Here is a 17794-nt window from a genome sequence, read left to right as displayed (position 1 = left end):
ACAGAAGCGGTCTAAAGTGGACAAAAGAGACGGATTTAAATACCAAGTGTAAACATAATGTGTCTCTCTCGTCAACTTGTGATCCGATCGATGAAAACACATCTTAATACCAAGTGTAAACAGCCCCAGAGGCCAGTTTTACTCGGATACACGTCACCATGGGGAAAATTAGCCAATTGATACTTCCGTTTCATGGCGACTTTAAATTGAATGGAATTGTGACGCTTTGTCACTGTGTGAACGGGGGAGGGAAGTAGCCGACACATCAGTTTTATTCGTACTTATACTTCTGTTTGCATTGACATGCATTACACATGCAGATCGCTAGTCGGCAGTGCCCACGGGTAAACTACTGGTGTAACCACCAATACCAAGCCAAAAGCCGAAGTAGCAGCAGCTTGTTGGGTACGCTTTTGGATGATAAATTCTAGCAGTGTTATTGCACAACTGTTGCATTAGCATATACGCATTTGATAGACGGTTATCCAAAGCAGCATAAAAGTCCATTTAACTTACGCAGTGCTCTACCAAGTGAGCTTTGGGAACACAATGGCTGCGTCCGAAAACGAAGGCAGCTGACCTGTTGCCTCGCTGCCTCATGAAACAATGACTTCGGAGGCATGAAGGCAGCTAAGAGAAATGCACTTCAAAGGCAGCGTGTTTGAAATATAAAATGTAATAACTAATCACATATTTGAAAACTACAATACTAATTTCTCACTAGAAATGCAATTAAATTTATACATTTATTTACACTAAATTTGTGCTCCAGCCGCTTTCTTGGCTGCCATTTTATTTTTTCGACCTCGACCAATCACACTCCCCATGCGTGCACACGCATAGAATTGTGGGACAAGATCTCAGGAGTCAGGAAGTAAACCTTACATTTGATTCGGACATGCCTTGATGCCTTCCTGCCTTGGAAAACTACCACAGAAAACAGCAATATAGAGTTTTCAGATGCAGCCAATGTTAGTGTTTATGCTAATCGTTTAATCTCAAGAGTGGAGAATGCAGCGTTACATTTTTGTTTTATTTTTGTTCATTTTTTTCACTGTTAGTCAGATGTTGTTGTTCATTAGCTTTCTTCTGGTCTACAGACATGTAATCATGCACAGTGTCCACCTGCTTAAAATTTGACTACACCCAACACAAAATCGACTAAAGGTTGCCGCGCTTATCTGCAAGTTCCACTTCCACAGAGCAGCACCAAACACACAGATTTAGGGGTTGTGCTCGGCGGTTTTCACGCGCTCGGCGCTGAGAGTCTAGATTTGAAAGAGATTCAACTTTGGGAGAAAAGCTCCGCTCGTCAATGTCAGTTCTCACACGGCCGCCCAATCACAGTGGAGCAGGGGCGGGACATTACCACAGCAACCAACCGGCTCGCAGCTGAAGTATCACAGCTACCAAAGTGCTCAGCTGAAGAAAGCTGGCACTCAGCTGAAAAACAGCTGGCATTCGGCGTCCTCAAGGCGTTTTCAGCCGCGTTTAAAAGTTTTGGTGTGTCCAGCCCCTTACTATGGCTGTCGATAACCACTTGGTGTCTATGGTATGCCTTTGAAGTGAGGTCTGTTTGTGTGCGATGCCTCAGGTAAACCTGAGGTTTTCAAGGTCACCTTGCCTTTTTCACATCGCAGTCGAGTCATGCGAGGAAGCGCCACTCATCCCATTTCACTCTTAAAGCGACACTTTAGATGACGAATCTAGATCACACAGATGTCATTGTGAGTCACCACGTGATTCTTCATGGGTCCTGGTTGTCGAGTTTACAGCAGAGAGTAGGTTTGAAGAAAAATAGCAGCGTTTTAAGTTGCACATATGGCACACTTGCTATTCATCAAAGCGAAAAAAACAGCTGCCAGATCACCCCAGCTGTGAGAGACAAGCACGCGACTTGTTCTTTCACGGAGGACTTGAAGGGTCTGAGATGAGTACTTTGAGTTTAATCAAGATCGAGGTACTTCAGACTGCCCTAAAAAACATTATCCTTCATAGAGTTACCATTGCTGTCGCTCCTCAGGGTTAAATGTCCTACGAAACAGCTGAATATACTCGTGTATAATATAATGACAGACTCCTGCAATATAACTCTATATTATCTTGTCTTCAAGTGTCACTGGGACATCCAAGGAATTGGGATAGGTGAAAGATAGGGAAGGGTAGGTCTGTTGTGTGCTATACTTTGATTTTACCCATTGGATTCCATATTTATTCGTTTTTCCTACTATTATAGTCAATAATAGCCCTTTCGTGTTCAATTCATACAGGTCTAAAGCAACATAAGAGTAAGTAAATGATGATTTTTGTGTAAACTATCCATTTAAATCAGCCACACGCCTTAAACATAAACCTCAAAACATCTCACAAGATCAGTCTGAATGTCATAAAACAAGGAATGTGATCTCCAAGTCAGCTGTTTCATTCTATAGGTTACTACAGCTGTCCACAACGCCCCGTCACAGCCTCACAAACCATCCGCGGCTGTGTTTTGTTCCTATAAATTGGCATCAGTTGCATAACACACATTTTATCTATTAGGAACCAGTTGGGTTCCTTCATTACACAAGCTCATCATTGTTGTTTCTGATTACAGGAATGGTAAACTTCCCTTTTGTCAACATATGTTTTTAGTTTTCATGGCTGTAGGTATCACCAGAACACAGGCCTTATCACTTTCTCAGGGTTTATCAGGTCCTGTGTGACTAGATGTGGTCTTATCTCAAAGTCACCTTCCATCTTGAAGCATTCCCCCTTTTAAGTCTGATACACCAGGAATAGACATCCTTGTAAATCATTAAATGAGAGTCTGTACACTTTTGAGATTGCCTGCCTGATAAACACCAAGAGTAATTGGTATGAACCATAGACTGTAAAAAATATGGACGTCACCCATAGGTTTGTGAAGAGCTTTTTTGAAGCCAATAGTTGCCATCGCCATCTTGGCCACGCGTCACTCGCGGATAAACAAAAATGGGTAAAGAGGCAAGACGTGGGTGAAGCTAAGGTGGCTGGTTCCTGAAACCACGCCAGCGTAGTTCGACTTGCAGTTTACCCGTCACTCAAGTGGCCACGCCCTTAATTATGCAGAATGTTAAAGGAACAGTATGTAAGAAATGTTTATCAATTAATCATAAAATGGCCCTGATATGTTACTAGACATTAAGAAATAATTTTCATTTCAAATACTTATATCACTGACAACAGTGGTGTGGCCAGGATATTGTTATTTAAAAAGTGGAGTTGCAACCCTCAACTGATGTTTATGTTTTCATTTTGTGTATTGGCCACCAGTTGTGTGATTGCAGTACCAGTTTTAGCCACAAGTTTTGTGATTGCAATACCAGTTTTGGCCACAATCCTACAGACTGATCCTTTAAAGCTTAATATAATTTAAACCGATGAGTTACAAAAAAAAAAAATTCAGCCCCCTCACAGTTGTCACGAAGGACAAATTTAGCTATACAGACTAAAACCACATTTTGTACCAGGATGTAAGCATTATTTTCTGCTGTAAAGTTGGGCATTTTAACATGGAGAAAATAATTGACTCTCTTTTGGAGCCAGCCTCTAGTGGCCAGTCGATGAATTACAGTTTAAGTCACTTCCGTATTGGCTTCATCAGAGATATTGGGAGGTTTGTTACTGTGTGTTCACACCAAACACGGAAGAGGAGGCAAAATGCGGTATTTGCGCATATTTGGACCCTTTAACATTTTGAGTTTACTCCCTTCATTCGCGGGTCAAGGTTGCGCATGAAATTCTAGTCATTTGAAACATTCACACAAAATTTGCGTCAATTGAGGGGCTTATATAGCTCAAATTGAGTAAACTCAATCGTAAAAGTAAAAGTACGAAGATGTCTCTTATAGCAAAGATGATTGTCCTCCATTGTTGTTTTGTTTTTCTGCCTCCGTTCACTTCCTGTAATCACGTCACTGCTAGAGCAAGCTCTTGTTTGGTTAACGGCCTACAAAAATCGGCCAAAGTTCCAATTTTTTTACTTGCGTGGATCACGCGTCAACGCTCAATTTGCCCGTTCCGCAGAAACGACTGTGTGTGTACGCCCTCTTGACATCACTCCATGTTTTTTTCTTATCAAAAATGAAATGATTATCACGTATAATAATACATGTATTTATTTATTTATTTAGTAACTACCCATGGCATGTACTTAGCAAGATTACATTCAGTGAGATAGTTGTTAACGCAAACTAAATCCTTTTCGGGTGATTCAAGAAGTCTTGGCTTCATTTTGGGCTCCTAATCCTCATGTTTAGGTTTATTTTGTGATAGTAACTGGCTGGCTGTATATGCTTATATTTTCCAATTCGTACCGCCGTGCTTACGTTTGCAGGTCTACAGGAATGGTTCAGTATGGTAACAGTTTTCTGTTTTCTCTTTGCAGTTGGGATGAGAGCAGCTCTATCAGCAGCGGTCTGAGTGACGGATCAGACAACCTCAGCTCAGAGGAGTTCAACGCAGGCTCCTCCCTCAACTCTCTGCCGACAACACCGATTGGCTCCCGGCGTAACTCCGCCATTGTGGTAATTCACTTCAAAATGGATAGATATATTGATCTCATAGTTCATGTTTTATCTTCAAAGTTTGTTGCAGATGTTCCACACACATGACATTAGATTTGTCTAACTTGCAAAAGGAGTCTGAGCTCAGTCTTTGGCTGATAATTCCATGAATGTTTTACAAACCACTAACCTCCTTTGTAAAGTGGGGGGTGCACACTGACTTAGTCAATATTCATCTGATATCTATCACCACAGAACACACACGACAGAGTTTTTCCCACCCAAAGACAGCAATGGGACTCCATCCTGGCCAAGAAGCCTTAAGGGAGTCTCTGGTTTCATCCTCAAAGATGAACTCCCAAGTTGTGTTACTCTGCGTGTGAATGTTTGTGTTGCGACTGCTTTATGGGCTTCCAATAAAAAAATATTTAAAATTTCACTCATGTCATTCCAAACCATTTATGATTTTATTTCTTCAGTAGAACATGAAAATAGATTGCTGTACAATAATTTGTGACCCTGGACCACAAAACCATAACGGTACATTCACACGGGGGAAAGCATTAACGCTTGACGGAAGGCTTGTCTGAAGCGTGACCAACAGCCAATCACAGTGGCCGCAGCACATGCTCCGGTCTACCATAAACATAATTGGCTGGCTCTGCCTAGATTATTTGCATAAGGCGATCTGATTGGCTTGACGCACGCGTTGCCGCTTGAAAAGTTGAGAAATGTTCTTCTGCCGCGAGCAACGGCAGTGACGCGGCATCGACGGATCCACAGTTCAGTTCGGCAACGCATGACATCACCCATTGAAAGTGAATGGAAAGCGTTAACGCTTACGCCCAGTGTGAATGTACCGTCAGTAGCAGTGGTACCTGTATATTTTTAGCAGTAGGCAACAATACACTCTATGGGTACAAAATTATAAATATTATATTTTAATAATATATTTTATGCCAAAAATCATTAGGATATTAAGTAAAGATCATGTTCCATGCAGATATTTTGTAAATTCCCTACAGTAAATGTATCAAAATGTATTTATCATTAGTAATATGTGTTGCTAAGAGCTTAATTTGGACAACTTTAAAGGCGATTTCTCACTATTAAGATTTTTTGCATTATTCCAGATTTTCAAATATTGTATCTCAAACAAATATTGTCCTATCCTAACAAACCATATATCAATTGAAAGCTTATTTATTCAGATTTAAAATGGACCCATAAGGACTCATTATAGTTGTGCGTAGGTCCTACGGCATAGCTGCAGGTTACGCGTAGTATTTCATATATACTTCTGCGTCGTTGTTTGCGTTGACGTGCAAACAAACAATTCACTCCTCAACTTGGCCCATCTTTGTTCTTACAAACGAAAATACTTATGACGCAGGTTTTTTACGTGATGGGAGGGGTTCTAGTGGGCCAATCACAGCGTTTGCAGTTCGCGTAGAACTGACACGCTGCTAAAATTTTGGCAAGGTGCACGTCAGGATACGCACAGGCTACGGATAACCTACTGCGTAGACCTTGCGCATGACTAACATGGGCTTTATAAGTGGTTTATAAGCCTACTTAAGCCATACAATAGCTTGAATAACACAACATTTTTTTATCCAGAGTAGCTCTTTTAAGTGTAAATTCCGACACATCTAGACCATACTTGTCAATTTTCCCAGGATTCTTTTGTATTTTACCATTCTATCCCGCCATCATCCTGTTTAAATAATTTCCCATACTTCTTCTGTATTGTTAGTCTTTCTATGAAAAATCCCACTGGCCGTATTTGACGTTTGCTACATTTACCTCCAGTAAAGCAGGCGGCAGTATATCTGTAACATATCACTTAAACAACACCCGCCAATGAAACAAGTAGAAGAAAAGCTTTACAAGGAAGGGTGGAAGATGATGATCTGCGCGCAAAGCTACAGCCGCCACACGCATAAGCACACACGTCCGCCTGCGTACACAAACTTGCACATTTGGATGATGCATTTTTTATTACTGCATGTAGCTAACACTGCTGTTTGTGCTTTACTGCTTAACTCAAAACGTGTTAAGGAATGCAACATCTACGACCAATCTGTATAGCAAGTCACTTGCCAATCGATTTTTCGATTAATCGTTTTTTAAAACGTGGTCGATTAAAAATCGATTCTCAAAGAGCAGAATCGTTTTTTTTTTTCATATTTATTTCCACATTGAACGGAGGAATGGAAGCATTTTAGATTTCGCAAGCAAGACGTGTTGTGGCTTTTAATTTCTTTTTATTAATTACCCACTTGTAAACTGCTGTTCACTGTTCTTTTTTATTAATACAGTATGTGTATTAAATCTATATTCATTGAGTTGAATCGAGAATCGAGTATAAAAACCTACCTGAGAACCGGAATCGAAAATTTAATCGAGAATCGGAATCGAATCGATAGCTTGTGAATCGAAATCGAATCGATCTGGAACATCTGAATCGATACCCAGCCCTAATACAAGGTATACCCATCTATTCCTTTGCGTAGTTGTGAAAAAATCCAATGGTGACGGGTACGATCCAGATGTGTCATGCCAAGTTTGACTAGAGAAAATATTCAACAACAAATAACTTAAATAGAAGAAAGGAAGAAAAAATAACGATGAAAATGTTTATTTTTGGGTGAGCTATTCCTAAACGATTGTACTTCAGTTCCACACAGCCTTTGTTCCAGTTCAATGAAATCTTTCCTTTCCACACAAGCATAATTTAACTGTGCCGCAACAAGTGGAAGAAAGATGTTTTTAGTCAGGTTTTTACATTTCTCAGTGTATTCCCAGTGCATTGTGGGTAAGTAGCTATAGAACCCCACTGTCTTCCAACAATTTCCTCTAAGGAAAAACAGAGATTAGCACCAAATTCTGTTAGGACTGCGTCCCTGTCATCCTATTATAAACTTTAATTAACGTCTCCACAAGGACCATATGCTAATCTGTATTATGAGGTAACAGCATCAAGACGGATACTTTCAATATCTTTTCTATTAAACAGATGACAGTGACCTCTAAACCCCCACAGAGTCAAATACCTTCACCCTTCAGTATATAAGAGGCTCTGGATAGTATGATCGGGTGGAGGACCACCTTGATGTCACACCACCTTGATCTGACCCACACGGCTGAGGAAATGACATATCAACATCAGAGTTATACAAACATCAATGTTCAGACAGGTTTAATTGGTCAAATATGTGAGCTTGCCTGTATCCCAGAATTCCTAGGGAGGGAGCAGACATTCCTGTAGTGACATCAACCTTTTACAAAGGGCTATTTACATTTAATAAAGCAGTTATGCCCCTCCACAGAGTGAGCTGGGCTCTCCTTAAGACAGACATGGTTCATTTAATCTGGGGTATGTGGTCATCGAACTCTTAAAATGTTTGTGAAATTTGAACGTATTAACGTGAGATCAATTTCTCTCAATATGTTCAGTAAATAAACAAGTCGGTTCATGAATATTTTTTTCTTTCTTGTTTATTGTAATTTGGGAGACTGCAGTGGAGACTTTATTTTGGCATGCATCAAATTAGTTTTTCTTTTAATCTCTTTTATAAAAACTATAAAGCATCTCTTTGCACCCAACAAAGAAAATGAAACAATCTTAAACTTAAAATTTGAATTAAACAAAACATTAAATTATACAATATAGTGCTGTTGGTTAGTAACCTTCACAGAATTTACAATAAATTAATGTATTTAAAAAAAAATGCTAATTCAATGGGGCAAGGTTTATATTATGTAGCTGTTACTCTGTTTGGATGTATAACTATAAATATTATAGTTTAAACTTTATGTTAAATATTAGATGTTTTTAATAATTAATTTTTGGGTTGGAATTGCTTACCAACCTTGTCGGTACAAGGTTCCAATCATGGAATAAACTCCACCCAAAGGAATTACATTAGTAACACAAAACCAATTACAGATTAATCCCTTAAACAAGTAGTCCCACTTCAGAAGGGCAGTCACACTTCAAATTAAAGCAATGGGTTTTTGCAAAAGCCACACTTCTGACCCAACGTAACAAAAACCCATCACTTCACCTCACCTCCAAACATTTTAAAGTGCATGAGTAGTTATATGGGCTTTTTTATTTTGGGTTGAACTATTTAAAGGATTACTACATTTAAAAAAAAAAATCCAGATAATTTACTCACCACCATGTCATCCAAAATGTTGATGTCTTTCTTTGTTCAGTCGAGAAAAATTTTTTGTTGAGGAAAACATTCCAGGATTTTTCTCATTTTAATGGACTTTAATGGACCCCAACATGTAACAGTTATAACGCAGTTTAAAATTGCAGTTTCAATGGAGTTTCAAAGGACTCTAAACGATCCCAAACGAGGCATAGGGGTCTTATCTAGCGAAGCGATTGTCATTTTTGACAAGAAAAATAAAAAATATGCACTTTTAAACCACAACTTCTCGTCTTCCTCCAGTCCTGTGACACCCCAGCACGACCTCACGTCATACGTCATCACGTCAAGCGGTCACAGATGGTGATGCGAAACTACGCCCCAGTGCTTACAAATGTGGAGAAAGAGGACCGTTCCGACATTGTTGTATGTCGAATGATACTAATTATGTCTTTGTGTCAGTTTATTGTTTAAAATGGTCCACAAATGTGCGTTTCATATTTGTAAGTTTAAAGTTGTGATTTAAAAGTGCATATTTTTTATTTTTCTTGTAAAAAATGACAATCGTTTCACTAGATAAGACCCGTATGCTTCGTTTAGGATCGTTTAGAGTCCTTTGAAACTCCATTGAAACTGCAATTTTATACTGCATTAAAACTGTTAAGTGTTGGGGTCCATTAAAGTCCATTAAAATGAGAAAAATTCTGAAATGTTTTTCTCAAAAAAAAATAATTTCTTCTGGACTAAACAAAGAAAGACATCAACATTTTGGATGACATGGTGGTGAGTAAATTTTATAGATTTTTTTTTAAGAAAATTGACTAATCCTTTAACAATTTAAATATTAACCATTTTCGATAACACATTACAATAAAGTTGTATTAGCGATATAGTATTTCAACAATTCTTGTAAATGTTAGTTAAGGTGAATACAGTTATTCATGCTAGTTCATGGTGCATTAACAAGTATTAATCATTGTTAGTTCATTTTAGCTAATGCATTAACTTATACAACCTTATTGTAAATTGTTATTCAATGTTCCTTCAATGATAGAAGAGACATCAGCATTTTATGTTTACTTGGTTTTTTATTTTATTTTATTGTATGATGTAGCATTATGAATAGACCACATGACAAGACAAAGCAGTTGTTTGTTTTATTAGATTAATGTTAGGTAGAGTCAAACACTAAAGGGAAGCTGAATGCAGGTGGATGTGCCGTGGTGAGGATTTATGTTCTCTTTACCACAGTGGAATGAGATCACAATGCATCTCGCAAAAATAAACAAAACGAAACTTCCATATTTGGTGTTTTTTGCACGACGCGAGAAATGTTTATCTTTGTTTATCTTTGTCTATTACCCTTTTTTGCATTAACCAGTGATTTTGTTCTCATTTAATGATGGTCTAGTGTCCTGTGTTATTTTAAACTGACAGCTGTACTTTCTGCAATATTTTTACTAATAATAACTCTCAATAGAAAACAATTCCAATAGAAAATTTCAATAGAAAACAAATATACAAGAATAGAATAGATGAGTAAAAGAGCAATTTCCGCGTTATGTATTTGAGTTTTTTATTTTAGTTATGGGAAACATGCATGGGTTGTGGATGTGACAAAAAAAACACAAACGAGAAGCAATAATAACCAACTAATGGAGAAAGGATGGCTTTTCAAAGAACATTTAATATTTATTTTAATTTTTTGTATGTGCATTTATGAGAAAGAAGCAATGTTATGGATGTGAAAATTCAGAATTTTGTACATAACTATGAAAAATAATAACAAAAAATGCTTTAGAAACTGAAAAACAGAGTTTGCATGGGTATTTAAACCACCAAATATTGACATCTGAGATTCAATATGGTTAAAAATCTTTACATTTCATAACAAGGTTGACATTTGCATGGAATAGTCCAAAGAATAAACTTATTCCCAAAGATTAAAAATAAAACAAAAGTGCTATGATACATATGCAATTAAAATGTATTATGTATTTATTTATTTATTCTTATTTACATTGCAACTGCTGCAATAAGACACCATCAAATACATATGCTAGATATTTAATAAACAGATAGGACAATAATTTTTATATAAATAAATTTGAGAACAAATAAAAACTCAACTTGAAACATTCACACTGTTCCCACAGTTGCGCACCGATGCCGAGAAGCGATCGCTGGTTGAAAGTGGCCTTTCCTGGTACAATGAGGAGGGCAAGACTCAGTGCCAGACCGAGGGAGGATATGACACGGGCAGCCTGAAGGCAGAGTCGTCCTGCAAGTGGAAAAAGAACAGAGCGCAGGATGACGCGGCCGTCAAAGGTGAACTGAGGAAACCGCAGACGCTCGGACACCCGCCAAGCGGACTGAAGAAGGGGCGCAACCCTCCGATAGGCGTGACTTCCCCCATAACGCACACATCACAGAGCATGCTCAAAGTGCCAGGAGGTTAGTGATGTCACAAAGAATGGTCTTTACATTATGTAGTATGGTTTAAAAACAGTAACAATGATTTTAACTGGGGGGTTTTTTCAGGCAGGGTCATATTTCTTACATAGGGTCATATTTACTGTCATTCATGACTAAACTTTTAAAACACAGTAAGAATATTAAGGTAAAAAATGATATATGTTAGCATCTATGGGCACAATTCTGAGAGATGAGAAGCAGGAAATTTTCTCACTTTGCTATCCATGAGAAAACATTGAGATACAGAGATCTGATTAGTGATTTTTCCAAGTAATAGAGAGACTTGCGTGGCCTTAAAATCAACAAACCCCAGACTGATTACAGAGTTAAACCGATGCCAGTATCAATGGCTATGACCTCATGTAAAAACAAAGAGACTTTTCATTTTAGCTTCATCTTTGAATGCAACCCTCTGTCCCAATGGAAAACACAGTTGATGGCAGTTAGTGCTGGTTCATTAGATCCAATAGAGAGTTTCAACAAAGCCTGATTCTGCCGCTGACATGGGTCAAATCGCTGCTAAAGAAAGACGCCCTGTTCAGCTCAATGGAGTGAAGTGGAGGGTTGGCACCAGCTCTCGCCAGCTGTTGTCTCCCACCCGGGAAGTTGGCGGGAGGAGAGGAGGGTTAATGATAACAGCTCTTGAAACCCTAAATCAACCCACCATCACTTACGATTCCTCTTCCGGTCTGTGCATCACCCCTTCTGATACACACTGTTCAATCGCTCTCATAATTTAAAACCAGGGAGGAAAAATAGCCCCAATTTGAGTTAAAAATGGGTTTTTGTTTTCTTTTAATGCCACCTCAGTGAGATTCGCACTGAGAAATGTTTTTGCAGCTGGACCTGAAGGAGATCATCTGGCTCCTGTGCTGTACACGTCGAGAATAAGTGCAGCCATTGAAAAAGACACTAAGCGAATCATGATAACTTTAATAAAAACGGCCACGTTTAGTCTTTCATTTAGTCAGTCAGCACGTTAGCACTCGCGCATGTGTTTGCCACTTGTGCGACATCCATTGCGGTAGTTCGAGTTTTTGAACGCTTACAAGATGAATGACAGATCTAAGCAATTCAACCGCACAACTCGATCGGCTGTAATTCAGAATACATTTGGGATTTAATGTTGAAGCGATGATGTTGGCACGTTTAAAGCGAAGATATTCATTCAGCATCCACAAATCATTTTCAAAGAAAATCGAGAAGTTAAAACAGGGAATTTCTTCAGTGCAAAGCAGTTTGTCATTGGTTTATGCAGCTGTATTTGATTTTAGTTGCCATGTACAGACTATGACTGCAGAAACAGTAAGTGACAGATCACAGTCACATAGCATTTTGCTACTACTGAAGTATGTACTTGTATGTTTAAATATCATCATCATCATCATCATCTTAAACTTTATTAAGGAATCACACAATCCAACAAACACTAACAAATACAAACAGACAGAGTTCACAATATCACTTATATCACAAATATTTAGAATATCTCAAATTATTACACGGCTCTCTGGAATGCTTGATTCTGATTGGTCAGTTGAGACATTTGCAGGTTCGTTCTTTTCAAATAATAACCGCTCCAAAATAATAACGCATAGCCGGACTACTTGCACGAGTAAAATCGCTCCGCGCCAATAAAGATCAATAAAGATCACTGTCTGTTTGGCGCCATCTTGTGACAAACACTCGACAACCACGACAAGACACAGAGAGCTTACTGAGACTGAACTTGACAAAATAGAGCATGACAGCTACGAAGCCAACACACAAAAAAAATACAGAATGGGCATTAAAACTTCTCAAAGACTGGCTAAAAGAGAAAAAAATGGAGACAGACAAGTTTGAAGCAGAGGATCTTAATAAGGTATTACGATCATTTTATGCATCTGTGCAAAGTTTCGCGGAAGGATAAAAATGTTAATTTAAAACAAATATGCCAATAAAATGTTTCAAATTCATATTCATGTCCAGTTTTTTTTTCTTATGTGGCAAGTAGCCGTGTAATAAGCGGGATAATGTAGAGGCAGCCGGTAGTTATTGGGAAATAAGCCCCGACAGTGTGATTAGGACCCGACGCGAAGCATTATCCCTTACTTAATATACAGAGAGAAATAATTTGTAGATACATTTTATTGATTTTGAACACTTTCTTTTTGACGTTTTCAAAAGATTTAACTCTTTGTGTGATCCAATTTCAAATAATTTTAATATGAACAGTTCAGATGCAAAACCCTCTAAGTGCGTCTGACACGTTTTCTTGTAAATTAGCTTTTTTCACGCTCTTATGTTTAGGTTCAGTATTTTCACTTTAATGGCAGTAAAAATGCTATTAGTCAGTAATTTAAATGCCTTATTTTCACCAATGTCACTTTAGTCATAACATTGATTGTTAACAAATTTAACAACTTTGTCTTTCACTGCAAAACCCTCTAAATACATGCAAAAAGTCTCTTCACTGTCCTTTGTGAATAAAGGTAAAATGTTCAAACATTTGGTAAATATCCTAACATATTCAGTAAACCTACTTTAACCAGGTAAAAAACTTGCACTTTGACCATAGGTGGAATTTGGGAGGCGGGGGCGCACTGTCTCCCTGTCCAGATTCAATTATGATTTTGCCTGAGTTATTAGAGTAAAACACCACCGTTTTTCATTATTTTACTATGTTCTTACAACAACTTAGACAAATTTATACATTCCTATCTTTTATCTTTTATGTGTGCATTTAATCTTTGTAAAGCGCGTTGTGAATGTGTTAGCATTTAGCCTAGCCCCATTCATTCCTTAGGATCCAAACAGGGATGAATTTAGAAGACACCAAACACTTCCATGTTTTCCCCTTGGTGCACAGTAACATCCTCACTCCTGACTACTCCCTCTCTCGCTCAAACTTCCATCAATATTACTGCAATCTATTGCAAACTAAGTGCTCTTCCTCCATACAATATAGTTCTCATTTTTTATCCGCTTAAAAAATCGCCATGTTTTATTTTTTGCCACCATACTTACTCGTGTAACTACTGATGTAACAGTCTTTCAAAAGGGAAAAGATGGAAGTGTTTGGTGGCTTCTAATTTCATCTCTGTTTGGAGGAGGAATTAATGGGGCTAGGCTAAATGCTAACACATTCATGACACAGTGCAAAGATGAAGTGCACTCTTTGAAAAAAAGTTAGGTATGTATTAACTTGCCTAGTTTGGGTAAGAACATAGTAAAATATTGAAAACGGTGGTGTTTTCCTTTAACTCTTTCGCCACCATTGACGAGATTACTCGTCAATCAAGAGAAAACGCTTCCCTGCCAATGACGAGATTTTCCGTCTTTCCCCAATACCGCACTAATACCCTTCCTCAACTTTTTAAACCTGGAAGTATTGTATCTGTTTTAAAGATCGCTCTGAATGGGATCTCTATGAAAGTCCATCACAAAAATGGAATTATCTCTGCTTTTTGCTCAAAATGTGGTGTTTTTGCAGAAACCTACCCATATTCAAAAGCTGATTACAAAAGAACCACTAAAGGTAGGATGAAACGTTTTTTTTTTGTTTGAAAGCAGAGGGTCTGTTCTTTCATTTGGTATATTGTATGTTTATATATTTAAAGAAGAACATTTTCTGGAAGGCTTTTAATTTTTGGTGAAAATCATGAAAAACGCTGGCGCTGGCTGGCAACGTTTTTAAAAAACGTTAATATAATAGAAATATGATCATTCATATTTTATTTGTCTAATCTCTAAGACTGAGTAACTTAAGGCTAAAATAGATTTCATAAATTTAACAATATTTAAAAACCATGAAGCTGCACATTCTTGCTAATCGTATTGCAGTACCCTTGTTTGCCAAATATTACGAAATATTTATACAGTATGTACCGAGAGCATTCGTTCAATATCTTCATCTGATTTGTTTAAGAGTGGGTGGCGTTTAGCGACTTTTGCATCTGAGCTCTTCATATTTAAGAGATAATGTATAGGCAGCAGGTTGTTGTCACAAAAATAAGCCCAGACAGTGTGATCAGGACACAGCGGAGGGTCTTGTATCACACTTAAGGGGCTTATCTCACAATAACAACCTTACACGGCTTTTTACCTCATGAGTAAAGTAAGGAACATTGAATATTGATTTGAAATATTTAATTTGCAAATTTTTAATGAATGCACACCTTCCGTGAGGAAAACCCATTTATTTTAGGTTTTAAGATAAGACAATACGTTCAAATCATGTCATGAACACACTATTTGGTATAAAAGTGGGGTGCATGATCTCTGAAAGCCAATGTTGACATTTGAAATCATCTAAACAAACACGCCCCTACCCCAATAGAATCTGGGCCTTCTTTTGATAGACCCGCATCACACATACACAACCCAGACAATGATGTCGATTAGTAGACACGCCCCTTACTGCTGATTGGCTACAAGTGTGTTTTGGTACTCGGCCCGAGTGTTTTTAAAAAATCATGCACTCCGCCTTTAATCATTTGTAAATATAATGTCATATATGTTATTAAAAGGCATATTTCTATTAAATTTTTGTGTAGTACCTGTCATAATGATTGGCAGAATCTGGGTTTTTGTGTGTTATTCGTTTTTAGGCGGTTGTTATTTCGGAATAACATACATTTGAATGTTGCGACTGGCCAATCAGAATCAAGCATTTTAGAGAGCTGTGTAATAAATATTGTATATATCAGAACCAGTATTTCAAATTTGATCAATCCCCTGATCTCATAGCTGAACTACAGTAAGAAAGTGTTTTTGGATTCCTAACCGTAAGCGCAGTGCCAGCAGTACTGCCAAAACTGGCTGAACCCTTGAGCAGTGCGGTTTCTGTCAGAGACGTTGGAGCACACAAGTAGTCATTATTGTTTTAGCAAGCTTGTAGACGATATAAACTGGCACATGAAATGTCCGGGTCAGCGTTATCTGCTTCTCCCTGTGGACCTGCACTTCGATTGGACAGACAATACAGTACATGTAAATCCAAGAGTACCCTGTCACACCATTAAATGTGCATATTGTTACAAAGCAAATGAACTCCAGCTTTTATTCAGCATTGTCTTTAATAATTTATTGTCCTCTGCAATTGGATCTTGAACACCCATCTATAAAAATATAGTTTTTAATATATAATGGAGAAAGGCGATGCCTGTCATGTGAGATGTGTGTGATATACAGTCTCTCATAAACTGGGAGAGAAATGAAGCGATCAGTCTTATTTACGAGAGCTTGTTTGGATAGCGCGACAATAATTCTTTCCACCTGATCGATTCCTTAAAAGCTGATCTCTGCACTGATTTAGAAGGGTTTACATTTTTAAGCACAATCACATTTAAACATTTTTTAAGTAAGGGATAATGTAGAGGCAGCCGGTAGTTATCGGGAAATAAGCCCCGACAGTGTGATCAGGACCCGACGCGAAGCGGAGGGTCTTGTATCACACTGAAGGGGCTTATTTCCCGATAACTACCGGCTGACTCTACATTATCCCGCTTATTACACGGCTACTTGTCACATAAGAAAAAAAACTGGACATGAATATGAATTTGAAACATTTTATTGGCATATTTGTTTTAAATTAACATTTTTATCCTTCCGCGAAACTTTGCACAGATGCATAAAATGATCGTAATACCTTATTAAGATCCTCTGCTTCATACTTGTCTGTCTCCATTTTTTTCTCTTTTAGCCAGTCTTTGAGAAGTTTTAATGCCCATTCTGTATTTTTTTGTGTGTTGGCTTCGTAGCTGTCATGCTCTATTTTGTCAAGTTCAGTCTCAGTAAGCTCTCTGTGTCTTGTCGTGGTTGTCCAGTGTTTGTCACAAGATGGCGCCAAACAGACAGTAATCTTTATTGATCTTTATTGGCGCGGAGCGATCTTACTCGTAAAAGGAGTACCGGCTATGCGTTATTATTTTGGAGCGGTTATTATTCGAAAAGAACGAACCTGCAAATGTCTCAACTGACCAATCAGAATCAAGCATTCCAGAGAGCCGTGTAATAAATAAAAGTAGATGCTTGCCTGAAAGTCACCACCATCATGCTAGGATGCTGTGATTGGTTGCCAGGTCATTGCTATGTGGTTTCTAATTTGTTTTGGGTGCTGAAGCGTTGCTTGCACTTGCTACACTGTTCTGGTGGTTTCTTCTGGTGGTTTCTTCTGGTTTCTAGTGTGTTTCGGTAATGTTGTAAAGTTATTTACAACCCTAGTAAAAAAACTCGCCTAAAGAGTGTCTATGATCGTCAGATTTATAGTTCGGGACGCACATTTAATGTAAGTGTCTCAAACACTGTTGACGATTGTTATATTTTTAAAAATGTCCAAAATTTATAACATTAAGTGTGAGCAATGTTTTTGTGGAAATGGATCTTTGTTTTGTCCCAACCTGTTAAAAAACCTTAACCATAGGAGTTTGGGGGGGGGGCAGGGGGGGCACTGCCCCAGTCCAAATCCAATTATGATTTTGTCTGAGCTATTAATGAAATCGAAATATGATAATTCATATTTTATTTGTCTAATCTTGATATTTTAATGGGCAGACTGAGTAATTTAAGGCTAAAATCGATTAATCCATTTAACTATATTTTTTAAAAGATGAAGCCACACATTCTCTTTAATCTCAACGTATTGCA

At 38.0% G+C, this 17794-nt stretch overlaps 1 protein-coding gene across 7 annotated transcripts in view; it reads left to right on the top strand.

Moving 5' to 3' along the window:
* nav1a (neuron navigator 1a) overlaps positions 1 to 17794 on the top strand; it is a 177230-nt gene that overhangs the window by 130721 nt on the left and 28715 nt on the right. For all 7 annotated transcript variants that reach the window (XM_065286374.1, XM_065286377.2, XM_065286375.2 and 4 more), the window contains 2 exons: positions 4409 to 4547; positions 10846 to 11143. In XM_065286374.1, coding sequence (XP_065142446.1) covers positions 4409 to 4547; positions 10846 to 11143 — 437 coding nt within the window. The remainder of the gene's footprint in view (positions 1 to 4408; positions 4548 to 10845; positions 11144 to 17794) is intronic.

The sequence above is a fragment of the Paramisgurnus dabryanus genome, chromosome 21, assembly GCF_030506205.2.
Source record: "Paramisgurnus dabryanus chromosome 21, PD_genome_1.1, whole genome shotgun sequence".
Taxonomy (NCBI): Eukaryota; Metazoa; Chordata; class Actinopteri; order Cypriniformes; family Cobitidae; genus Paramisgurnus; species Paramisgurnus dabryanus.
Note: the sequence above shows the minus strand (reverse complement) of the source record. Positions and strands in the feature narration are given on the sequence as shown.